Genomic DNA, 25,139 nt, shown 5'->3' with positions numbered 1-25,139 from the left:
GAGTCAAGGGGGCTGTGAGAAGATAATGGGGCATCACGATTCTCTTGCGTGGTTCTGCTGTTTAGACCTGCGTATGGGATATGTGGTATGGAGGCCATGAGGGGTCAAGCGGTGGAAGAGAGAATGTATCATGTTGCATCATGTTCTTCCTTCATACGTCGACTTGTTCTTCATGATAGCTAATAGGAAAATGATAACGCTAGCAAAGCCATGGAAAGCTACGCACAGACGGTGAAACTACGAAGCACGTAGATGGCGTGTCCGATGAAGTGGAAGGCTAGCAAGCTTCACGATGGCATCGACGACAGGCGAAAAGCGATTGATAAGCCGCATATACCTAGACATCAAAACCTAGCTTATACACATTCCGTGGCTTGAAGCAGGCGAATCTCTGCCATGTTCAAGTTAGCCACCAGGTCAGGTTTTGGGGGGGTTCCTGGCCGTCTGTTGGTGGTGTTTCGATCAGTGTGTAAGTGTGTGTGTGTGTGAATCTAATGTGGTCATGTGGGGGATGAGGCGCCGTGGATTGGATGAACTTTGTGAGAAATGCGGCTTGGATGGGATGGGATTAGTCGCGGGGAAAGGGCAAGAAGCTCGATTGATTGATGATGTGTGAAAAAGAGGAGGAGGAGGAGGAGGAGCATAGGCTTGGAAGAGGCGTCAAGCCCCCCCTGCGGAGAAGAAGGGCTCTAACTGTGTATGCAACTGCGGAGAAACTGATAAACATGATGCTATAAACGGCTCTTTGTTTGTATTATCGGATGTAAACAAGGGTGAGGAAGCGGGTTCTTTCTTACTGACAAGGTCCTTGATCAGATGGGAGGGGAATGAGATTGCTTTGGGGGCTTGGGCAGAGTTGGAGAAGCCTTGTTGCCTTGCTTCGACGTGGATGAAGTGGTGTGGTGAGGTGGTATCCAGGCTACTGCAATGCATCTGCATCTGCACGGAGACGAAGCCAGAGGCAAGAAAACCGAGCAAGGAAGCAAGGAAGCAAGGCAGCAAGCAAGCATCAATAGCACAGCTTTCATCTCGTTGGATCCAACCCTACATGCTAGCTACATAAGGCATTGGCAACCTGGTGGTGGTGTGCTGGGCATGAATACGCCTTGAGATGGATTAGCGTGATGGCGGTTTGATGTGGGATATGGGATGCCATTGGATGGGAGATTAGAAGCGAAGCTTAGCTTTTTCTTTGCCTCCCCGTATTTCGTCAAGGAAGGGAAGAAGAAGATGGGAGGTGTGGCGAGAATCGTGCCTGGTTGGGTAGCATAGGGGAGATTGGACTGAGGGGGGTGTTGTGGTGTAGTACGGTACTGTATGTCGTGGTGGTAGGGGGTTGCAATGCACATTTACAGAACAAGGTAAAGGGGGGGTTACTTTGGCCTGGCTGGGCTTATTTCATGCTCGACAGATGAGCGGCAGAAGCCTTGGGTCGTGGATTGAGGAGAGATTTGGAGTGAAGTTGACTTGGCTTGGGTAGGTAAGAGGAGGGACTGGCGTAGAGAGTTGGGGTGTGTGAGGCGGAAGGCGATGATTGGGCCGATTTACATGGCTGCCAAGGGTTGGGTTCATGAGGATGATGATGGTGATGAGTGATAATGTAACTTGCTATAGCTGACTTGACTTGACTTGACTTGAACTTGACGTGAACTTGGGGGGAAGGGACAGCAAGGATGGGCCATGATGCCTGTCGCCGGAAAGGCGGGCGGGATGCGGTCATGGACTCTCTGGTGGTGCATTGGCGTCTGCTTCGATGCCGGTTGGAGAATGAAGAGGAGAGAAAGATGCGCAGAGGATCGATGCTGATTGTGATGAGGCAGTATGTAGGCGTGTATGTACGGTTGCGAAGGAATGCTGTAGACTTGATTCGGGGAGCCAAAACTGCCCAACCACCTGACATTCATTCATCCTCCGATCATCTTCTGTATGTCCGTGTATGAGGTGTTGCTCACACACCTGTCAGTAGAAGCAGGGCAGATGGACAGAACGCAAGGGACACCCAGTGACGCAGATACCCAAGCAAGGGGGAGAAGACCAGAACAAGCGCAAGGGAGGCAAAGCGTCATCCATCCCGGACAAAAATAAAGCTCAGACATTGATGGACAGATTGATCCTCTTTTCTTTTTTTTTTTCTTATCTTCTTTTTTTTCTGTTTCGGGGGGGCTTGTCTTGGTGCCCCAGGCCACTGGGATTGTGGGATCAAGGCTGAAGGCGCCGTCCCGAACATCTGAGCGTCAAGTCCTCCTTCCCTTCTGCGCCGGGACCCTGGCCTGGCCCTGGCTTCGGGCTCACTGGTTCAAGGGAGGAGGGAAACGGCGTCATCTGTCCCGGATGGATGAATGAAGTGCGTAATAGCACCTGAACTAAGGTTGCTTGGCTACTGTACTATCGAAGGTCTGGCTTTTTGGTCCGATTTCTTAGTGTCTAGCGGCAACAATGACAAGGAAATAACGAGGCCAACTGGGTTTGTTTGTTGTTGGATGCAGGGCGAAGAAGGATTCTAGTGGCTGGGGAAAGGAGTTGCTAATAGTGGGAAGCATTAGATGCTCGCTCGTCGGGTGGCTGCGAAGCCCCGAGACTTCTGCCGGGTCATCTTGCACGTTTTGCTCCTGTAATTCATAACTTGTACTTTCAAGGAAGAAAAGCGGAGGAGGAAGAGGAGCCAGGATCGGGAGGCTGTGGTGGTCGAACTCGAATTCCCCAGCCATCTGGGCTATGCTAAGGGGGGAGGCACTTGGCAAGCAGTGCAGAATGCTGCTGTGCTGCCGCTTTGATGCTTGGAGCACTGCAATATTCATTGACGAGTCTATAGAGCAAAGCCAAGGATCATATCGATGGATTCCGTCGGGTCATTGAACCGTGTAACAAGACAAGCAGCAAGTAAGGGTAAGCATGCAAGATGTAAGCCGGCTCCTGTTCCGGTAGCGTCATCTCTTCACTCTTACTCATTGCTGTCAAGCGATTACCTTGGTCCTGGCGTCAAGGCAAGATGATGATAATCACGGCCCAAATGAGAGCAAACCAACACGCAACGAAGAAGCTCGAACAAAAGCAAAAGCAAAGAAACGCCCGCCCCCCCCCGCGGGTTCCGGGGGCAGAGGATTGGACTGNCCCTGCTGATGATGTTGCTAATGATGGGTTCGACAGACGGATCCTCACGGGACCTTGAGACACGGCAGCAAGGGTTGATGGCTCGAGAGCCTAGACAAGGTTCCTCCTGTGTCTCTCTTTGCATCGGTCACCTTTCTGACCGGGGGTGACTGTGATTTCCAGCGGAGAAAGATGACGATGGCTGGGCTCTTCCCTTTTTCCTTTCTGGTTCTCTGACTCTTGTCTTGTCTTTGGTTGTTGGTTGGGTCACGCACCCCCCCTGTCAGTCCGGCCGCATGGCAGCCTGGCCAGGACAACGAAAAAAAAGGAAGAAAAGAAAACATACGGATTACGGGGTAGAAACACAGAACCCAATCACAGCGCGGGGATGAGCTATTCCTGGGGTTCTATCACTCTGTCTTACCCGTTGCCATTCATCACGGGTGATGGGTGATGGGTGATGGGTGATGGGTGATATGAGGGAGATTATGATCACACCGCTTCTGCAACGAGCTGGAAAAAGAAGCGAAGAAACTAACTAATGACAGTTGACAGCAGCCGGGATCATGCTAGAACGAATGCTAGCAGGAAGCATCTGTCGCTGTAGGATGATGAGAGGAATTTTCGTAGGGCAGCCCAGCTGAAGGCTGAAAAGACGCCAGGAATGACTCGGGGCTGGCTGACGGTGACAATCGCTCTCTCTCTTTTTCTTACGTTTTGCAGGCATTTTCCACACCGAAAAAAGACGCGGGGCGTCGGAACGATGCTGATGAGGAGCGAGAGCAAGCGAGGCTTCTGCTGCTGCTGTGATTGTGACTTGTGCAGCCCTTCTTCCTTGTTAAAGCAAAGACGGACGTCGAGTCAAGCCGTGCCGCATCCTTGGGGCTTCTTTGAGGGGAACTGCAAGGTGCCGCCAATGATGGAGACGGAGAAGACGATGCTGATGCGAAGAGGCCGACGGCTCACAACGAGGCAGATGCGACCTACAGAGAGGCAGCGCAAAGGGGGGGCAGCGCAGGAGGAGGGAGAGGCAGATTCACCCAAGCTCTCTCCATCTCTCTCTCCATATCACAAGCCACTCCCTACGGGCCACGACTGACTCTCAAGGCTCGAGACATGACCAGTCCGTCCTTGCATGAAATCCGCATGAATCCAATGCAGGACGGGCACCACCCAAGCAGAAAAAAAAAAGCACTCATATGAGCAGCAGAATCCCGGCCCGCCCTCCCCCAGCCCATTTCTTCCACCTACTCTGCCACCGCCACGTATGCGCACCACTTTGCTGCCATCATGTGTCTCCATGCATGTCTCTCCATAAACGGGCATTTTCGCAACGGCCAATCCGGGGGCGAGCAAGCTGGGGAGAGAGCGAACCGACGTTGAAGCTGCACTGCAGTACCTGGAGTCATCACTTCGTCTACTCCGCAGCTTGCAACGGAGCAGCTCGGGATTCCCCTTGTTCTCCCCCATAGTCGTAGGACTCATACCTACAGCCCAGCAGCAGTAACATGCAGTACAGTACACACACACAACTCCATGCGCCCCCCCATGCTAGCAGCATGTACAATGCATGCAGAGAACCTTCGCCCATGTTACAAGTCACGATCAAAGAACGACGACCGGCCAGGCACGCATAAGAGGGTCAGGCGGCATTTTCCCACCCTTGGGCTGCCGCTCCTGTAACTGCTGGTGACACGAAGAAGGGCAGCGCACGCGAAGCTGCAGATGCGGTGCTTACTGCTTGTGGCAACTTGTGGACATGCTTCTGCTGTCTGGTTACTTTGCTGTAGGATTATCTTGCTGCTGTTTTTATGAGCTCTCATATTGGGGCTTGTTGCTGTGGTGAGAGGAGGGAACGAGCATCGAGGAGGTGACAGTTGATAGGGTCGAGCAGGCTCGCTTGGAGCCCTTTTGCCTTGTTTGCTTTTTCCTTTGGGCTGCTCTGCATCCAGCCAAGTTTGGGCCATGTCTTGTTTCCTTTCCAATATCCGTGTTGTCTAGGAACAGATGATGATGATTGGATTGCCTTCCTGTCAGGGCCCAAGGGCGACACGGCTCTCGCTTGCAGCAGCCAGGCATGGGTGTCATCTTAATGTTACATGATTTGCCATCAGGCGAATCTCACGCCTTTGCTCCCCCCTGGATGCAATCAAAAGGCGGGTTGGATCAAGTAGTAGCATCTTGTGTGATTTGTACGGAGTTTCAAAGTATGGGGTATCACGGAGGGCTCCGAGGTTGTACAACACAGATATGGGCGCGGAGCGAGCAATCACGTCCAGACCGGCCCTTGCATGCATACAAGCGGCAGCATGCGGCCAGAGATTCTCCTACTCATACTAACCAAGTAATAACAGCAATGATTGGATGAATCTCTGCTACTTATCTTACAGTAGTCTTCTCAAGTGAGGAGCTAATATGCAACTGCCGGCTTCTCCACATTCGCGGTAAGAAATGTCGGCCCTGGATGTTACATGCCATGACCCGAAGCAGCCAAAGCAGTGAGAAACTGAGTGCTTATTGCTTGTTGCCGCGGAGAAGGAGGAGATCCACCTGCAGTCGACTTGCTACAGATGAGATTGCAGAGCTGAGAAGTGAGAGCTGAATTACTACTCCGTACCTGGAACGTGAGAATGTCACTGGTGGTTATCATTTGGGCACATGTAATCCAGTCCATCTGCCGACGACAGAGAAGTTGTCGATGCTTACCTGCAAAGACCACGCCAGCCATGGGGCCTTGTTTGTCCATCTTCGGGCCAATGTACTCGCTCCCTCGCCCAGACTTGGGCATCGTGGCCACGATAGAGCATTGGGCTGCGAAGAGATGGTACCCAGCTGGTGTCTTGTACATACTCCCCGGGGTCAGACAGGCCATCCGCAGCCACAGTGCATCATTTCCACCCTCTGCCGTACCCAATAGTGCCTATCAAGACATCCAAGAAGCAAGAGGCGGAACGCCAAAGGCGTCACGCCGTGCTCTAAGCTTTAGATTGAACGAGCTCCAAGCCCGTCCCGGGCCCAGTGCACGGAATGGAAACCAAGGGGGGGGGCGTGTGTGTTGTAAGGCGACTGTTGGATGGCCGTGGCAGCACAGTTTGAGGATTCTGGTGGCGGATGTCTTCGTGTGAATCCATCTCGTACTGTATCCTATCTGCATCCTCCACCAGAGTGGAAAGCTCAAGCCATTCATAGCGAGATCCGTGTGGTTTCGATCGGGAGCGAGATCCAGCTTGCAATCTTGTGGTGGTGGCAATGTGCTTTGTAAGGCAAGCAGAGCGTAACGAGGCTGAAGTCAAAGAAGGAGTTGTATGATGGCCCGGCTGTCGCCCGCAGCGAGAGCCTCGGGTTCACGGGATGGCGGCGTCTCGTCGACAAGGAATATTTGGAACAGAGGCGGCTTTCTCATTTGTCAGCCTTTCTGAAGTTCTCCAAATAGAGCCAAAGGAGGCAAGCTTTTGATATGTGGACCTGGTCACAAGGCCGATGGTCGTTGATGCCACTATATCAAAAACATCTGCCACTTTGCAAATATAGGTAATCGGGGGTTTGCCTAGTCGGTAGGAGAAATAGACGGAGAATCTATGAGAGAAGAGAGAGTAGCGCCAACAATACTTGGAAGAGTCACGCAGAAAATAAGCTTTACAAGTCCCGAGTGAATGGCAATGCTGCTCTACGACATCCGACCAACTTCGGACCTCGGAGAGGAATCCGCTAGAGGCTCCACGAGGCTGAACAGCGGGTAGTCTTGAGCAAGAATGAGGGAAAAACGTCAGCTAACAGAGTTCGTCGTGGCGATCTGAACGGTGAGATGCCATTTGTCACGCCCGCCTCATCGGAATGCTTCCTTCGGAGACTTGTCCAGCTAACGCCGGCTGCTCCCCGCGGTGAGGCCTCTACCAAGTCCATTGTTAAACGCCCAGAGCTCTATAGGAGGTCATCTCGCCATGAACCTTGGTATAGCATCTTCTCTTATCACCGGTTCATCCGCTCAATGACACGCCCACAACAACTTCCCGCGCATTCCACATCACCAAACCAATTCATCCTCACGAGAACACTTTCCCGTCCCCGTCCCCCATCCCGCGTTATCCCACGCAATCCGGAGCCATCGGAGTAAGTCAAAGCACAGTCCGTCACTATTCAGCACAGTAAGGCCTCTATAGAAAGAACAACATCCATAGCTCAGAACTGGGCCGCGTCTCCATCAAATCATCGCGTAATCCCACATGACATTCTGGGCGTGCCGTCTTGGAAATCATCTACCGCTCAGATGCCTATTCGAGACGGCATCCTTCTTCCCATAAGCCCGCACAACACACGGGAGCTGCGGGGAGCCAAAGTGTTGTAGTTCATCAAAAGCTGCCTCTTCGGACATCGGGGCAACCCCGAGTGGATGCGAATGGAGTAGGAGACAGCGATGATGCCGCATTAAGTGGGAATAGCTGCCGCTCGGTGAGCTTGTCTGTATGTCACCGTAAGCCTTTTGTCGAAAAGACTCTCCAATGTCACACGTGGAGGAAGCGGGAAGCCATGCTTCTAGTCATCAAACGCGTGTACTCCCATTAGAAAGCACAAGTCTAGGCCCGCGAAATCCCGAGTGAGAGGAGTCGAGACGATGCCATCGCCGTTGCCACTAGGTTACCGAATTTGCGCGTTGCAGTGATGCCTCTACGAGTGATGGGCGATGAGCGATGATGACGAGGCAAAGGCCATGTGACGACTTCCCATCTCCCCCCACCCCCCCGATTCATGCCGGGATCTTGATGAGGCTGAAAGTGAGCACGGCCTGGCTAGCGGCTCTCATGTCGTGGAGAATTGACGATTATGGAAAGTCCCCTATTTCCATCACCATCAGCTTACGAATGGAGAACCTTCCGGGGTCTGAAGCCACCCGGAGCTGTGATGGCCCCGGCCCGGACAGATTCGGAGGCCGAAGGTTCGGGGTGGGGCCGGGCCTTCGGTGCTGTGTCAAGCTGTAGCTGAGACATGGCCTGTTCAAGGGCATGGTGATGGTTCTGTGCAGTGACGACTACAGAGAAGATATGTTGTCATCGTCAGGCATCGAGATCTCGTGTCTTGGTCTATCTGATCCCACACCTCACAATGCTCCTCCCTATACCAAACTCTTGCAAAAGAAGCAGCAGTCATGCTTCACACCACTCGACGACTTTGCATAGTCCGGACAGATCCCCCACTCATTCCACCCCGTCCGCAGGTAAAACCACCTCGCCGGCGTCTCCTTGGACGTATCCAGCACCAGCATCTCCATCCCAAACTCCTCCCGGGCAACGCGCTCCACCTCGTCCATCATCCTCCGTCCCAGCCCGTGCCGCCGATACTCCGGATGCACCATCAGCTTCCTGACTTCGCCCTTGTAAGCGTGCGTCTCCTTGGGCATTCTCGCGAGCTGCACCGTGGCGACGACCTGGTCGCTTCCCGGAGCTGTTGCTATGAGTAATGTTGTTGTTGCTCCGGGCCCGATGACGGAGGAAGAGAGCAGATCTAGCCAGTAGCTGGTGGCCGTGTGATCGGTCAGAGGCGCCAGGAAGCCGATGGATGAGATTTCGGGCTCATCGTTGACGCAGTGCTGGAGGAGCACTCGTAGCGAAGGGAGGTGCTTTTCCACGGCTGAAGCGTCTGTGATGGAGGAGATGATGAAGTCGGGTTCTTTGGTGCTGCCCATGCTGTTATTGGCTTGAGCAACGATCTGGAATGTGAAGCTGATGGCGATGTTTGTCAGGACTCCTGCCGAGATTCAAGATCTGCAGTGATCCGCATGCTGCAGGACAAGCTTTCAATGGCACATGGCTGTTCTCTTATGTACAGGGCATGAATGAAGCATGAAGAGTCATTCGAGCATCTCCATCTCCATCGCCGTGATACGAATGATAAGGACGACGCAAATACTTATTATTAAAACGACGCTATCGAGATCAAAAACGAAGATGAACCGATAGGACCCGGCATAACCCCCCGAACGACTGGAAGGGCGCGAGTCGGCCAAGTGGAGGCCGGACCCTAGATCGGCATCAAAAGCCGAACCCAAGCGGGGTGTTATCCATCTATGACTCTTTGCAACTCAGCTGCGACTTGTACTGATTCGTAGATCCTTTGGCAATGCTTTCAATATGAGAACACAGCTGTTGCAGAGTGTAAGATACTCAAGTTGATGCTGCTGGATATAGCCAGATTTTACAATGCAAAGTCATCATCGTGTAATTGGAGTTGCCGTCTTCGTCGAAGACGACTTCCATCAATCATGCTCTACCCCAGTTGTTTGATCAGCAAACATACTGAGTATCGTTCGTCGAGACCATCCCCAGCTGGATATTAATGTGGTAGGAAGATGTTCAGACTGTCTCGGCTTTACTAGATCACTATTTCTACCTACTTTACTTACATATGGCACATCGTTATCTCTCCTCGAGATATTCTTCTATGTTAGTGTGAGAGTCGATCTGCCAGACAGAAATGTATCGTTTGTTGAATCGGGCGTGATGGTACATCTGGGTCCAATTATGCTGAATCTGGTGACCATACGTTGTCTTCAGCACGTTCAAAATTATTCGTATGGCATTCTTGACGCCCAAGTCCAAGATATTGCAGCCTTTCGCAAACATATTCCTTACCTGTCAAGCTCATCCAATCACTCACTAATAGCATATGACAATTGCCAACTCTGCAAACTCCATCGAGTCCACATGATGCCGTTCCCGCAAGCGTCACCAACATCAACTCGACACTCATCAAGGACAAAGCGCCTCTCTACTCCATCCATCAATGACCGAGTATTCTGCCTCCAAGTGACAACATCACAGTCACACAAACATTCCCAAAATCAAACAACAAACTCCAGGTCCTCCGCTCAAAAGCCACCACATCACTCCCAACCCGCGACTCTGCTCCTTGCTTCCACCGCATTTCCCCAGAAACTCCAACTTAATCTCAGTGAAACAGTGTCTCACTCCCATCTCTAGGGCCCCTGAATCGAAGAAGATGCTCACAGACATCCCACACCGAGTGTCGAACTCTCTTCATCTCGCATCACGACCACCAACAGCACCGCCAAGATACACCGCCCAAACATGGGATCAAGACTCGATACACCGCCAACGAAGCAGCTCATCAAGCAAACATTGAGAAATCCTCGACTGCGTCCTCTTCTATATAGATCCCTCGAAATCCCACGATATCCTCTCTCTTTCCTCACCAAGTTCACCACAACACAACAAGCACTCCCCAGCAACTTCCAACATTCACCTTTCTACACTCCATTCAGAACACTTCAAACACTTCCACTCCCAAATCACACAAAATGGTCTCCTTCATACTCACCGCCCTCACCGCCATCGCCATGGCCCTCACCACCTCCGCCGCTCCCACCGAGCCCAGCACCCGCGCGGCCATCAACCGCACCGGATCCATCACCTGGTACAACACCGGCCTCGGCGCCTGCGGCCAGACCAACAACGACGGCGAGCTCGTCGTCGCCGTCTCGGCCTCCCTCTACGACCGCGAGCACCCCTGCGGCCGCAAGATCCGCGTCAGCTACCAGGGCCGCTCCGAGGTGGTCACCGTCGTCGACCGCTGCGCCGGATGCGCCGAGGACGACCTCGATCTCTCGCCCGCGGCGTTCAAGGGCGTGATTGGCGATCCTGGCCTCGGCCGTGTCACTGCTTCTTGGGAGTGGGCTTAGATTTAGCCTGGCTGAAACAACCTCGGGGATTCCCTGCTGACATGGATGGATGATGGATGATGGATGGGGAGGAATGGTACTATGGGGAAAATTCAGGGGGCTAGCAAGGAGCAGAAGACAGCAAAGCCATGCGCAGTGATATGGAGGATGAGGATTGAGGATAGCATGGCATCAATGGAAATACCCTAAAGAAACCCCTGATATCCCCCGTGCTCTTGGTAACACACTCGCTGGAATCTTGCCTCGAGGATTTAGACTTGATACCTATCCTACTGCCTTTTCTCCAACAGTCAGCCTCTTTGCGCCATCTTCCAGGTCTCTAGAGAACAACAAATCCCCTCAGATTCACCGCAGCTTCACTGACATCCACTTCGAAGTTGCTTCAGCCGTCGTCCAACCTCCGGCGCTTCGGCCCGTCCACCCCCACACGCCCAGCCCCTGAGCCGGGCACAGCCGGGACCAATAGCATCGCAAAGACGAGCATGTGAGCAACAGTCATAGAGCATATATCGAAGGCTTATTCAGAAAGTCTTATATACCCTTTTTCTCTTCTCATAGCATACAATCTGATATCGGTGAGGATTAGTGTCATCCAATCACTCACCTGTCATCAATATATCGCAGACAAGCCGCGACAATGGCCTCTTGGCCATGAGTCAGCCGGCCAATCGAAACTCCCCCGTTCTTGTTTTTATTGTGATATGCACTCCTGAAGTCTAGACTCTGATCCCGCCTGTCTGCACATCCCCCTGGCTTGATCACACTCGCCACGAGCCACTCTCGCCACGAAGCTCACGGCACACAGCATCCTCGCCGTCAGCCCACTCATTTTACACAAAGCAGACGACTGGCCAGCACAGCTCTCAACATACCATTACCCACAGCCGTGCTGACTGGCACCCTGATAGAGAGACCAATCTACTTGAAGCCGCCGACTGTCTCTCTTGCTAAGCTTCCTCGAATGCCAAATTGGCAGATGCAGAGCCAAGAAGCAAAGCCCCTGGATGGATAATGCAGTGCTTTACCGCACCAAGCTCTTCCGCCTCTCACACTCCGCTACTTTCGCTCCCGAGCCTGCGATAGCTTAACTCTCGTATCCCTCGCGTGCTGCTACTTAGGTAGATTATTACACCCACATCTCTGTAGGGGAAACTTTAGCCGGTCATAAAGTTAGATGCATAAGAATCCGAATGAATGCTCGCCGTCATCATAGGCAACACCACGATGATACTAAGGGGCAGTAATGAATACTAGGCGTAGTAGAATGGGGGTTAGCAGTGGCATATGCCTTGCCAAGTCAATGAATAACAGCTCGGATATAGAGAGCAGCATCACCAGCACTACTCCATGACATCAACTACAAGAACCCCCCCCAATCAATCCATGACGGCGAATTATATCACCTCTCAGTTCACAAAAATACCAATCACAAATGAAAACTCACCCTCAAACAAGTAATTAACCACGAAACAGTAAACCCTCACATATCATACAACACAACACAATAACGTGGAAACAAAACATCTCGCAAAGCCATCCTCCCGCGCAACACACAACCCTCCAATCCACATCCCTACACCCACTCCCCCCATCAAAGCCCACGCACCAAGAACCAGACATTGAAACACCACAAAATCCTTCTTCCGAGCACAGCGGCCCCCACCTGCCACAAAGCTCTTACACTTACACAACACGGCGCTCCCGTTCCACAACATACATCCCACGACATTAGCCCAGTCTCACAACACAGACCTCTCACAGCATCACCTCACATACCACAGCATACTGTCACCTCGCCTCGCCTCACCTCACCCAGGGTAACACCCAAGCCAAAGCCACCTTCAACCCCCCCTCCTTCATTCCATCCTATCCTCACATCACACATACACAAAGTGCCCCCCTATCACGAGCCAAACCCACCAAGCCTCTCAAGCCCTACATCTCATCCCAAGACACTTTCAACCAGTCAACTCCAACCTATTGATACCTCAACTGACACAACACAACACAATTACCGCTTCCCTTCGTGGAACCGAACATTGGAAAAAAAGCTCTCAAAGCTAATACACACACCCCTTCAGCTCCCCCAGCCCATGGTCCTTCTCTGAACCGGACCACGACACATCACAAAACATACCCAACTGCATCGCACATTGCACATTGCACATCTCCCGCAACACAGAATCCCACCCTGGACGCATTCACACACAAAGCATATGCCCGCTTACAGCAGCAAACTCTCTACAAGATCGAAAAGGAAGCTCGACTTTTTGTCCTCCCGGAAACCGGCGAGGACAGTAGCAACGCGTCACCCTCTCCCACGGAACACACGCAATTGGTAGAGTCGCGCTACGCAAGCAAACCTTGGAAACTTGCCCCTTTTACGCCATATCGCTCTCTCGCAGGCCCCACGTCGCACGAGGAATCTCAAACGTCCACATTACTCATCTCCTCGTCAGGTAGGTAGTACACATTACAGCTCGGTTCATCAAAGTCATACATTGTGCAGTTCTAAGAGTAACCTTAGGCGGAAACCGTACGTAAAGTAATAGACGTGTAGAAACAATGTGTATCCGATGCCTGCCTCTGGCCATTACCGCCAAAGTATATCGAATCTCCTGTATACCATCGTCGAGATTGATCGTATAGAAACGTACAACAGCAGACAGCCGCAAGAAGCCGTCATCCAGCACGGAGTGTCATAGGCTTTTATGCTGAAAGGGAGGACCAACTGACATCCCCATATTTGTACACGAAAGCAAAGTATTGTCTCTCATCACTAAGATCAAACCATCGCACGCAGATAATCTAGTTGCATGGATGTCAGCAGAGGTTCCAGTGGTCTCAACAGTAGAGTGACTCACATTTGTATCGTGGCCAGCAACCAGAGCGGCCACGTATATATATAAAAGAGAAGGACAAAGACGAAACATGCCGTACGTCATGTAGAACGTAGAGGAGCACTGGCATTCCCCGCACCACATCAATGCTCACACCCGGTGGCCCTACCGCCGGGGAGCTCCCGAGCGATGGACGAAGAATGGATGTTTGAGAGCGTCTGCAGGCTTGATCCTCTTGTCGGGGTTCAGGGCCAGGCAATGATCCAGCAGGTCAATGAAATGGTTGAGCTCCCTGCTTTCTGCGTCGTCCATGCCGCTCGAGGCAGCAAGCAGTCGGGTGCGTAGATCTCGCGTCGGCTTGATGATGTTGAGCGGCCGCAGTGTCGTCTGTATTTGGTATTATTAGTCACAATCCACTTGTGATGGGGAGTATAGAACAGAAAAGCCGGATGGTGTCTGCACATACCTTGCCAAGCACCTTGTCGCGCTCAACGCTGATGAATTGTCCCTGATCGTCAAAGTGGACAGAGGAAAGCTGACCGCGCTTATACAGCTTGGGAGTAATCCGGCCGCGAACCTCCATGATGGCCTTGAGCATTTGATTGTTGCTGTCTCCCGTGAACAGAATCTTGCCCGTGTAGAGCTCATACAGAGTGCAGCCGATTGACCACATGTCGACACCGTAGTCATACGGCATGCCCAAGATAATCTCGGGAGCTCTGTAGAAGCGGCTCACAAGATACGGTGTGATTTCTGTGTGTGCGGTTGCGGCATCAGAGCGGTCAATGGCCGTTCCCAGATCGCAAATCTTGAGGACGCTTCGAGTCTCGTTGACCTGGAATAGAGTACAAGTCAGCAATGTAGGGCAGAAGAGATTATGAAAGCACTTACCAAGATATTGTCAGGCTTTAAATCAGCGTGGATGATGCTGCATTTGCGCATGTGAGCCAGAGCGACAAAGGCCTGGTATGCATATGCCCTCGTCGCCTTGAGGTTGATGCCGACATTGTTGCCGAACTTGCGCAAAACCTCGCGCAGATTCATGCTCAGATTCTCAAAAGCCATGCAAAGATGGCCTCGGTGGTCAAAGGAGCGCTCAAACTTGACAATGTGTTTTCGGTTCTCGGGATCCGCGTCGTTGAGTTTCTGCAGGATGGCAATTTCCGTGTACCCTCCCTTGCGGAGAGCATCGTTGTTTCGCATCATCTTGATGGCGACAACCTGCTTGGTCGTGATGTCAACTGCACGTGCGACTCCGGAGAACATACCCCTGCCGAGCGTGGCCTGGACCATATAGCGACCGTTGAGAACCTCGCCAATGCGGATCTTGTAGTAGCCGTCTTTATCGTCGCCTTCGAGTATGCCTCCCTTGTCAACTGCCTCTGTTGCATCGTTTACCTCATCTGGCACCGCCGTCTCCTTGGCCTTGGCCTTGCTTGCGTACTTTTCCTCGTCAAACTCATCCGCAAACATATCAAAGTCGTCATCGTCTTCTCCTTCGCCTGCAGATGGTTTTTGCGGCGACGGACTGGGCGCTTCTTTGGCAGGGTTCTGCTCAATTGCCGCAGCAGGTTCAGGCTCGCCGTGGATGACGACTTGTCCATGACGCAGCTCATCTCTTCGTCCATCTTCCATCATGTCAACAGTAGGGTCGTATTCGGCAGCAGACGGGCCGTCTTCGTCGTTGGCTTTGGCTGCAGCGTGTGAATTGACCAAGTCTTTGCCATCAAAAACATCCAGGGCTCCGGGAGATGGTGCATCTTGAGACATGGGCGAGCGAGGCGATTCAAAGCCTGGCAAGTCAGTTGGTGTCGATGCATGACGTGCAGTATGGGACTTACTTGAGCGAGGCGACTGAGACATTTTGCTGTCTGATCGCTGGGACATTTGCGGCGTGTCCGATTGGAAAGAGGCGGGCGACAATGCTTGAGCCATGGAAGTGGAAGCTCCAACAGCGTGACGGAGGAGAGGCGTTGCAGAGCTAGACTTTGCGAGGAGCTCCTCGCGTCGCTTGCGGCGGCGTTCGATTTCTGCTTCTTCATCGAATTCTTCGGGCTCCTCGTAGTCCTCCATCATCGGAACATCACTAACCGTGAATCAGCTTCTCGTTTTACGTGGAAAAGAGACGGAGAATATAGAGAAAGTACAGAGACGACAAAGCGAAAGCATAACTCACCTCGTAGTAGCCGCAGGAGCTGCGGCATCGCCGTTCTGAGTCGTATCCTTCTGAGATTTAGCATCATCTTTTCCTGCTTCGTTTGCGTCTCCCACGGAGTCTTTCCTAGCTGCAGAATTGTTGTCCCGAGCGCTCACATCGGCGTCGTCGTACCGCAATTCTCTCGAATCGCGTTGGTCAGAGTAGCCTTCTCTCGCGAATTGCTTGCCATCTCGGCGGTCGCCACGCGGGTACTGACGCGGGGAGGGGCTTCGATGATGGCGGGGCGGCGAGCGGCCAGAGAATCGATCTCGGCCGCGTTGGAATCGATGGCGTTCGCGACTTCGATCGCGCTCCCGGTCTCTGCGACTGCGCCAGTCGTGGTCATAGCTCTGGTTCGAACCGCGCGGGGCAGGGCGATCAAGATCGTCGTACGCTACACGCGATCTCTTGTGCTCATCCCTCCTGTAGTCGTTGCGGCCGCCGCGATCACGGCGAGAGTCTTGGTCTCGGGCTCTGGCATTCGGGAAGCGATCCCGATCGTCGCGCGGCCGCTTGAATCCTCGCGGCGAGCGGCTTCGTCTCGACGAGTTGCTGTATCTGGAGGCGGTATCGAAGTCGGGCGAGGAATGTCTATTCCGCTGTCTGTCTTGACGGTCAACACCGTTTCTCTCCGCGTGCGACAGTGAAGTTGCCTTCAAATCCCCAGCTCTCTGGTCCCTGATTTCACCCTCGTCGGAGCTTGCCATTTTGGTGCCTTTGTTCTAGTTATCTTGCCACCTGGCCACTTGCGGCTCTTATCAATGTCGACAGAAGACGTGTCAGTAATGGATCAACAAGGCAAGGTGTGTGGCAGGCAAAGAGTCCAACCAGGTCAACGTTTTGACTCTCCAGAGTGCCAGCAGCCAGCACGATGGATTGTGCGAGGAAGGAGCTTCAGTAAGAAGAGAACAGAGAGGAGCTGTGGAAAAGAGATTCGAGCCACTGGAACGACGCGAGCAGAGCGGAATCGAGAAGCGTCGTATCGTGACGATGATGATGGCGAATGGACTTCGTTCCGCATCGCTCCAGACCGAATTCTGGAGAAGCGCTGCAGGGGTGCTGCCGTCCGCTAGCGCTGCGTTACGTAAGCCTGCAGCCCGACGGTCGGCCCGCCCTTTTCGGGGTTCAGCCTTGTTGGAGGCCTTTTTCTTTTTTTTTTTTACTGGGGCGCAGCCGATCTGCCAGCCATCACCGACTTGCTTCATACAACCGCGCTCTCTTTGCCCGGCCTTTCCTCCTGCAGCACCCACGCTCTATCACTATCTCTCTCTCCCTCTATCGCAACTTCAATATGGGTGGTGCCAACCGAGAAGGTATGATTCTCTTCGCTCTGTCCCCTGCTGCCCCGCCAAATTTTACCCCTCCACGAAGAAGAACAAAGATTGACGATCGAGACTCTAGGCGGCAAGGCCAAGCCGTTGAAGGCCCCGAAGAAGCAGGGCAAGGACCTCGACGAGGACGACCTGGCTTATCTTGAGAAGAAGAAGGCCGGTACGAGAGACTTCTCCCGACAAAGCTGCGAGACCGATGGACAACGGAGACTGATCTTTTGCAGATGAGAAGGCGCGCAAGGAGATGGCCGCCAAGGCCGGCGGCAAGGGCCCTCTGAATACCGGTGCCCAGGGCATCAAGAAGAGCGGCAAGAAATAGACGACGACGATGACAAGCGACGACGAGCGAAGCGATGTGCTATTTGGAAATGTTACATGGGGCTACTGCTTGTTCGCGGCGATAATACGGAAAGCCACAAGGCAGGCATGTCTCTGATGGAGTCTATCTCGAGACGACGGCTGTAGGAAATGCGTTCTTCCGGGACAGTACAGTCTAGAATGTAGGGTGAAACTTCTGGCGTTGGGAATATATATCTTTAACACTCTGCGATGCGCCAACTGACGTCTGCCCTTGAACTAGAACGAGTCTAATGATGCAGCGGAGCGATGCTGGCAGATCTATTCTCGTATTATTGAACGGCAATGTTGGGCTCTCAGAAATGCCGAGTCACTCATCCGGCACAGTTGTCCATATGATGACTTGTATGGTGTTGTCGAAGATAAAGACTCTGTAGCAAGCAAAAAGCGGCATCGCTCCGTCACATGTCAAGCCACTACTGTTCGCACCCACTCACCGAAAGGTCCACTTCAGAACAAGGTGATGGATCATCATTAACCCCAACAACTTATACAGCTCGCCAACAAGATGGGAACGCTGAAATAAAGGATGAAAATCAGTCATATTTGCTTTTTCACTCTCCATTCAATTGCTCTGTTTTCTCTGTAACGTAGAATCAAATCAGATTGTACATAAAAACACACTTACACAAATCCTCACCACACACACCACACACAACACACAACACCAAAACCCACCCCAATGCCTTCAGACGCACCCTCATCCTCATCCTCCTCAACCCTCCGCAACCGCCGCCCATCCCTCTCCGAAACCCTCCTCTCAGCCGCAATCCACGCCGAACACGCCCTCGAGCAGAAACTCTCCTCCCTCCTCTCCTGGGACGACCTTCCCGCCTGGCGCCGCGACAACGCCTTCATCCTCACCGGCTACCGCCCCATCATCCCCTCGTACGCCGCGTCCGCCCGCTCGCTGCTGTACCTGCACAACGAGTCCGTCAACATCTGGTCTCATCTGTCTGGCGCGATCGTCGCCATCCTCACGGCAATCTACTTGTATCTTGTCATTCGCCCGCGTTATGAATCGGCCACGTCGTCGGACGTCCTCGTCTTTGCGTGCTTCCTGGGGAGTGCCGTCGTTTGTCTGGGCATGAGCGCCACGTATCACGCCTTGACGGACCATAGCCCGGAGGTTGCCAGATGGGGCAACAAGCTGGATTACACGGGCATCGTGGCCTTGATCGTGGGCAGTTATGTGCCTGCTCTCTATTACGGCTTCTTTTGCCATCCGGTGCTCATGGCGGAGTACTTGTACCTGGTGAGTTCCAACAAGAAACCCCCTTGTAAAGAAGTGCTAACGCAGGGGCACAGATATGCCTCCTGGGTATAGGATGCGTCGTCGTCTCCTGGGTCGAGCAATTCCGGACACCCGCCTGGAGGCCCTACCGCGCCCTCATGTTCGTCAGCCTCGGCCTCTCCGGCATCATCCCCGTATGCCACGGTCTCCTCAAGTTCGGCTACCAAACCCTCGAGGACAAGATGAGCCTCAGCTGGGTCGTCCTGCACGGCCTCATGTACATTTTCGGTGCATTCCTTTATGCGGTTCGTCTTCTCCTCTTCATTATCGTGTGCTTCCTTAAACAGCGCTCTCTGTCTGACATTCGTTTACTTGTTAGGCTCGCTGGCCGGAGAGGAGTTATCCTGGCGCATTTGACATCTGGGGCCACTCCCATCAGATCTTCCACATGTTTGTCGTGTTTGCTGCAGCAACCCATTTCTACGGCATGGCGAAGGCGTTTGATTATCACCATCAACACAAGGACTCCCTATGCTTAGAATTGTAGACACTATAGCCTAGAACGTGATAGGTAGAGCATTGGTGCATGCATTTGCATATTGAGATATAGATTGATCATTACATAGACTTGGCTATCACACTTACACTCAATCACCTCATGCCCTTATGCCGTCTCAGGGTACTTTTCCAGTCCCAGATCAATTACTCGTACAAGGCCCGACCCCATGGCCACCGCTGCCCAGCATCCATAGTCCACGTTCGGATTCCACTCCATAGCAGTAATTCTCGTCAGCGCCTCGTGCAGCCTTGCTCGTGACGGATCCGTATCCCCAGCTTCATCCTCGTCCTCTTCTCCGTCGCCCTCCCGCTCGGCCTCGGGAACCTCAGCTGGCTCCTTGGCTCGCAACTTCTTGCCCTTCTTCGCGGTCTGCTTGCCGTCGAGCTTCGAATTCCTATTCTTGTCCACTCCATAGCCGTGCGACACGCGACACACCCCTCGAGCAGCCGCAGGAGAGTCGGGAGGGAACAGATATCCCGGCTTGTGCTCATGCCGGAAGATGCGAATCTTGTCTGTCATTTCGTGCCGATTGCTAAAGACCTCCGTCTGCGCGTTGAAACACCATAGAGAGCCGTCCATAGTGCCGACGAGTAGATAGGGATGAAGTCGCCCAACGGCCAAGCACGTGAGGAAACTATCCCCCGTGAAAATCCTCCTGCATACGGGGAAATGCGCATGGTGTAAAAATCCAATGACAGTGTTCAAGGCACTAGCGGAAGGATATATGGACATGAAACCAAGCAGATGGTCACTGTAGCCCAGGAGGCCTGGCTGAGTATGCACCAGCGGTCGTTGGGCTTCGGTGACTTCGTAGCTCGGGGCTTGGAGGTCAAGGATCCGAGCGGTGCCGCCAACTGGAAGAGAAACAATAACAGTCGGCATGGTCGGGTATCCCGATGCCATGTCGATAATGTCGTTGTGATGGACAGGATGCCGAGACAAGAGGCACTGAGGGTAAATCGACCAGAGAGCGATGGAGCCGTCGGAATAGCCGACAGCCATTCGATTGCAGTTGACCCAAGTCATGGCTGTCGCCTTGATGGCGTACTCATCAGCTAGACTGAGAACCGCAAGTGGCCTATGTAGCTGATCTATGATTTGTTAGGACTGGAAGAAAGGGAAAAAAAAAAACATTGTTCGGTGGGCTTACGGTAGACACCCTCTTCCTGGCCGTCAAGCTCCCCAGCATCGGCAATGTATACGCTGCCATCGCTGCAGAGGAAAGCAATGTGGTTGCGCGACGGGCTCCATCTGACTCGTCTGATCCTCCCGCAGTCCACGCACAGCGTCTTTCGCAGTATTGCAGGCTCGGTCGATGGTCGGATGAACGCATCGTCCGTCGTGACCCCCTGAAACTCCCAGATCTGAACAATGCCTTGCTTCTGGAAGCCGGGCTTTACGGACTCTTCCTCGTAGTTGTACATCTCCTGGTCGGACTGGGGTATGACTGCCAAAGCAAGCAGCTGCTTGGGATTCTTGTCTCGCCGGGGCGCCCAGTCCATGCTCAGGACGATGCCGCCCACATCCAGCACCCATCCGCTCTGCACCTTGTCCTCGTCCTTGTCTTGGTCGTACGGTATGTTGCTCTGCGACATGGAATAGCAGCGTCCAGGCTCCATCGACAGCTCCAGCTGTGTCTCCGACGGGCCCGTCAACATGGGCATGCTCAGTTGGGGAAATCGATACGCCTGAGACTCCTCCCAGTTCAGCTCCAACCAGACATTTTCGGACGGCAGCGCGGCGCTCATCTGCACGTGCCATTTCTCGGCAAGACGAGCCTCCCTGTCGAGCCCGCCGGGAATCCAGAAGCCCTTGTCCGTGGGCTCGTCCTCGTCCTGCGGCACCTTTGGAGGGAGAAGCGTCCAGCCGGCCCAGCGCTCCAGCAGCTCGATGGCCATGCTTATGCGATCAGGATTGGGGCCGAACCAGGTCCTCGCCAGGGCCTTGTTGCGCATTCCGCGGTCATAAGGCCCGACATAGCCCTTGTGCTGGCCCTCTGGAGGGACGAGTTCGATGTCGAGATATCCGGTGACTTCCAGGACGCCCACGTCGACTGGCTTGCTCTGCTTGGTCGGTTTCACCTGTTTCGTCCTTTTTGAGCGCTGGCGAGACGGCCTCTCTGCTGCATTTACATCGCTGCCGCTGTCGTTCATCTGCTCGTCCTCGTCCTCATTCTCCTCTTCCTCCTCGTCCTCTCCAGCGCTGCGCTCCTCGGCGGCTGCCTCAAAATTCTCGTCATTGTCGTCGGCAGTCTTGCGACTCTTTTGCTTCTGAGGCTGCTCCTCGTCTCCAGACTCGAGGAAGTCGTATTGATCGAGCGTGTACCGTTTTGCGCGATTCGACCTTCTGGTTCTCATGGTGCGTCGCGGGTGTAAGAATGAAGCATGGGCTGTCAAGTTTTGAGAATGAGAGCCACGGCTTGGTGGGGCACTGAGTGAAAGAAGGGATACATTCCTTTGGTCTCGACCATTAGCTTCGTGTCTCCAGATCTCGATGATAATGATTCATCCCATTGTCTCTTCTATGTTTCTGAGAAACTTCAGCAATTGAAAGCACTCATGATGACCACATGGTTTGTTGGTAAATGATGGCCTACAGTTTGCTGCATGTCGACGCTCTTTGGTCATCGAGACGGAAGCAACACCCGAAGATTCTCCGGCGATGCAGTACCACCACCAATAGGCCTCTGACTGGCGGTCATCACCTACGCAATAAACTCAGTGAACAACATTTTGAGCTTCCCTACAAAGAATCTATAATTACTTACTCACTGTTTGTTATTTCTGGATATAATGAGTGAACAACAGAGTACTCCTACACAGGACCAGGGCCACAGAAGAAACAAAGCGTCCATTACCCGGGGTATGTGCTCATAGCGAAGTGGCCATGATATGAGATTCAAGACGCACCAAGTAATAGGAGATGCTCTGTACATTTGCTGACGCTCATACGCAGCAACAAGACCGAGGTCCTCTACCAAAGGCCCTCTAGATGCCGACAAGTCAGTCTATGGAGCCATGTATAAACCATCACTCTGTCTAATCGCCTGCCAGTGCACTCCTGACATCTCCGACGACTTCGACCCCTCAGCTCAGCCCGAGCCTCCAGCCATCACCAGCCTTCGCATCACAGCCTCGCAACGTCCCGCCATCTCCGACTCCCCATCTGGGAGAGGCAAGGCCAAAGGACTTTTCTTTCCTCCTCCAGCCCGAGATCTATCATCCCCTCAACGTGCAAAACGTCCCGCCTGCGTTCAGAAACTCTCCCAAGCAGCCCACCTCCGAGACGCCCCTAGAAGAGCTCCTCGCCAAAGGCCACTTCCGAGCAGCAGCCATCGCAGCAGCTCAAGAACTGACAGGATCAACCGTCAACGGCAGCCCCATTGATCCGCAAGATGCCACCAGGATCTTTCGGCTGCTGTATACCCGGCTCGCCTGTCTCACCCTGATCGATGCCACCTCGCTTGCGGCCCAGGAAGCCAAGGCACTGGAGGATCTCAACGACGCCCGCAGATACATCGACGACAACACGGGCGAGCATCTCGTGCCGTGGGAGCTGCGCGTGCTGCACGTGCGTCTGCAGGCGTTGGGCTTTGGTGATGCCCGCCGAGCCGTCATGAGCTACCACGACCTCGCCAGAGAAGCCAGGGACCGCATCAAAAAGGCGTCTCTGTCACACGACAACTCTGCAAGAGAGCTGTGGAAGTCACGCCTGCACGAGCTGGGCATCAAAGTCGCAGGCGCCCTGATCGAGATGGACGATCTCTCTGGCGCAGCGCACCATCTCAGCAGTCTAAGGGATCGAGGCGACGGCAAGCTTGCGCTGTCCAAGGCATTGCTGTGGCTGCACCTTGGCGATACGGTCAATGCAAAGGCTTGCGCAAGCCAGTGCTCTGCAGACATGGAGAACGTGGAGAAGATCATTCTGGCGCTGTGCGACATGGCGGATTCAAACTATGAGGAGGCACTGCAGAAGTGGCAGGAATTTGACAGCTCCATAGCGGACGAGATGATTGGCGTGAACCAAGCAGTGTGCCTCATCTATCTTGGACGGATTCAAGAGGTGACGTTTGCACTCAATTCTCACGCTGTCGACGCTTTACTGACAAGGTCTAAAGGGGCGAACGATACTGGAGAAGCTGGTTGACTCGGGCTTGTCGTCGCATACGCTCCTCTTCAACCTCTCGACGATATACGAACTGTGCTCGGAAAGGAACCGAATACTCAAGGCGAGGCTCGCAGACAGGGTGGCTAACCTTGAGGAATCGCCGTTTGGATGGGAGAAGACGAATGCCGACTTTAAGCTGTGAGAGTTGCTGGGCAAAGCAACAAGTTGGATTCTTGACCTGGATGACTTGGGTATACGGTAGACTTGTTAGGTAGAGCGTACATTATGATATGAATACGCGGTGAGCTTAAGCAGGAGGCTGTCCAGTCTGGATCATTCAGGATAGACACTTATCAACGCTTTCTTACAGCGCCGTATGCAACCAATAGCATTGGAATCAATACTTTACGGAAATGATTAGGAAACTCCCTTTCAGTACACAAATCTCTGGAAAGTCATTGAATTGAAGAGCCTTGAGCACTCTCGAGTATCATCCTCACAGCTACCGGGTACTCCATCTCCCAGTTTACCCCACACAATGCCTGCCGTCCCCATTTCCCGATCCAGCAAACTCGAGCCGCCGAGCCTCGGTACCTTACATCCATATACCTAAGCTACATCGCTCAAAGCTCTCTCTCATACAACCCTTCACCTCATTCTCATATCTTTACAAGTTATCTTCATGCTCTTTGGTTAGATTCTCATCAAAATGACAGACAGAATCTCCCAGGTCGTCGGCCACCTCAACTACCCCAAAGGCCTCCTCGCAGGCCAAACAGCAATCATCACCGGCGCAGGCCAAGGCATCGGCGCCGAAACCGCCCGCCTCTTCGCCAACGAAGGCGCAAGAGTCGTAGTCGCAGACATTGATGCCGGTATTTAATCCCCCCTCATCACACCCAATCAGACAACTCTCATTCACGTCCCAATGACACTGACGCGAGCCAAACAGAAAAATGCAACCAAGTAGCCGAATCAATCCGCCAATCCGGCCAGCAAGCCCTCTCCGTCCCAGGCAACGTCCTCGACCCAGCCTACATCAAGTCCCTCATCTCCCAAGCAGCCTCCTTCGGCAACGGCAAGATCCACATCCTCGTCGCCTCGGCGGGCTACACCTACGACGGCGTCATCCACAAAATGTCCGACAAGCAGTGGGAGACCATGATCGCCATCCACTGCACCGCGCCCTTCAAGATGATCCGTGAGGCGGCTCCTTACTTTCGCATCAAGGACGGCGAGCCACGCTGCATCGTCACCGTCTCGTCGACCTCGGGCATCCACGGGAATGCGGGCCAGATCAACTACGCGCTGGCAAAGTCCGGTCTTGTCGGGTTCACAAAGACGATTGCCAAGGAATGGGGCCCTGCGTTTGGCGTGCGGGCGAATGCTGTTGCTTTTGGCTATATCCAGACGAGGTTGACGGCGGCCAAGGAGGACGGCGGGTATGTGATTGGGCCGGACGGCGAGAAGATTGCCATTGGCGTCCCGGGGAGAGGCAAGCCTGGTGCCACTCATTCGGACATTCCCCTGGGGCGGCCGGGGACGGCGGCGGAGGCTGCGAGTGCGATCCTGGCTGTAGCGAGCCCGCTGTTCTCCTACGTAACAGGACAGACCATCATGGTGACGGGTGGGAGGAATATGTAGACTGAAAGAATAGATGTGTGTATATTCGCATATTCATGCCGGCATGTCGTGTGATGTGAGCGTTGGTACCTGTATAAACAGAAAATG

The 25,139-nt window shown here is 53.4% G+C and overlaps 9 protein-coding genes across 9 annotated transcripts; 5 read left to right on the top strand and 4 right to left on the bottom strand.

Moving 5' to 3' along the window:
* Positions 1 to 7,909: 7,909 nt before the first annotated feature.
* On the bottom strand, positions 7,910 to 8,092 carry CCMA1212_003234 (uncharacterized protein; the record flags this gene model as incomplete). Its single annotated transcript, XM_073700588.1, has 1 exon — positions 7,910 to 8,092. One exon carries the CDS (start codon positions 8,090 to 8,092, stop codon positions 7,910 to 7,912), a length of 183 nt encoding a protein of 60 aa, XP_073561336.1.
* Positions 8,093 to 8,200: 108 nt separating this feature from the next.
* Positions 8,201 to 8,770, bottom strand: CCMA1212_003233 (Acetyltransferase; the record flags this gene model as incomplete). The annotated part of the gene is made up of 1 exon (XM_073700587.1): positions 8,201 to 8,770. The coding sequence occupies one exon, from the start codon at positions 8,768 to 8,770 to the stop codon at positions 8,201 to 8,203; it is 570 nt and encodes a 189-aa protein (XP_073561632.1).
* Positions 8,771 to 10,402: 1,632 nt separating this feature from the next.
* Positions 10,403 to 10,783, top strand: CCMA1212_003232 (Allergen Asp f 7-like protein; the record flags this gene model as incomplete). Its single annotated transcript, XM_073700586.1, has 1 exon — positions 10,403 to 10,783. The coding sequence occupies one exon, from the start codon at positions 10,403 to 10,405 to the stop codon at positions 10,781 to 10,783; it is 381 nt and encodes a 126-aa protein (XP_073561068.1).
* Positions 10,784 to 13,788: 3,005 nt separating this feature from the next.
* CCMA1212_003231 (Serine/threonine-protein kinase prp4) lies at positions 13,789 to 16,527 on the bottom strand (the record flags this gene model as incomplete). Its single annotated transcript, XM_073700585.1, has 5 exons — positions 13,789 to 14,010; positions 14,090 to 14,458; positions 14,515 to 15,416; positions 15,465 to 15,709; positions 15,800 to 16,527. 5 exons carry the CDS (start codon positions 16,525 to 16,527, stop codon positions 13,789 to 13,791), a joined length of 2,466 nt encoding a protein of 821 aa, XP_073561633.1.
* A 164-nt stretch (positions 16,528 to 16,691) lies between these two features.
* CCMA1212_003230 (uncharacterized protein) lies at positions 16,692 to 17,470 on the top strand (the record flags this gene model as incomplete). The annotated part of the gene is made up of 4 exons (XM_073700584.1): positions 16,692 to 16,698; positions 16,719 to 16,904; positions 17,222 to 17,311; positions 17,376 to 17,470. The coding sequence occupies 4 exons, from the start codon at positions 16,692 to 16,694 to the stop codon at positions 17,468 to 17,470; spliced, it is 378 nt and encodes a 125-aa protein (XP_073561331.1).
* A 720-nt stretch (positions 17,471 to 18,190) lies between these two features.
* Positions 18,191 to 19,289, top strand: CCMA1212_003229 (uncharacterized protein; the record flags this gene model as incomplete). The annotated part of the gene is made up of 3 exons (XM_073700583.1): positions 18,191 to 18,763; positions 18,817 to 19,047; positions 19,122 to 19,289. 3 exons carry the CDS (start codon positions 18,191 to 18,193, stop codon positions 19,287 to 19,289), a joined length of 972 nt encoding a protein of 323 aa, XP_073561202.1.
* A 117-nt stretch (positions 19,290 to 19,406) lies between these two features.
* Positions 19,407 to 21,658, bottom strand: CCMA1212_003228 (uncharacterized protein; the record flags this gene model as incomplete). Its single annotated transcript, XM_073700582.1, has 2 exons — positions 19,407 to 20,392; positions 20,452 to 21,658. The coding sequence occupies 2 exons, from the start codon at positions 21,656 to 21,658 to the stop codon at positions 19,407 to 19,409; spliced, it is 2,193 nt and encodes a 730-aa protein (XP_073561203.1).
* A 435-nt stretch (positions 21,659 to 22,093) lies between these two features.
* On the top strand, positions 22,094 to 23,610 carry CCMA1212_003227 (uncharacterized protein; the record flags this gene model as incomplete). The annotated part of the gene is made up of 4 exons (XM_073700581.1): positions 22,094 to 22,163; positions 22,257 to 22,302; positions 22,355 to 23,363; positions 23,419 to 23,610. The coding sequence occupies 4 exons, from the start codon at positions 22,094 to 22,096 to the stop codon at positions 23,608 to 23,610; spliced, it is 1,317 nt and encodes a 438-aa protein (XP_073560902.1).
* Positions 23,611 to 24,117: 507 nt separating this feature from the next.
* Positions 24,118 to 25,052, top strand: CCMA1212_003226 (3-oxoacyl reductase; the record flags this gene model as incomplete). Its single annotated transcript, XM_073700580.1, has 2 exons — positions 24,118 to 24,283; positions 24,361 to 25,052. The coding sequence occupies 2 exons, from the start codon at positions 24,118 to 24,120 to the stop codon at positions 25,050 to 25,052; spliced, it is 858 nt and encodes a 285-aa protein (XP_073560903.1).
* Positions 25,053 to 25,139: the final 87 nt, after the last annotated feature.

The sequence above is a fragment of the Trichoderma ghanense genome (genome assembly GCF_004382785.1).
Source record: "Trichoderma ghanense strain CCMA-1212 chromosome Unknown scaffold_2, whole genome shotgun sequence".
Classification (NCBI taxonomy): Eukaryota; Fungi; Ascomycota; class Sordariomycetes; order Hypocreales; family Hypocreaceae; genus Trichoderma; species Trichoderma ghanense.
The sequence above is the reverse complement of the archived record's forward strand: the minus strand, read 5'-3'. Positions and strand labels throughout refer to the sequence as shown.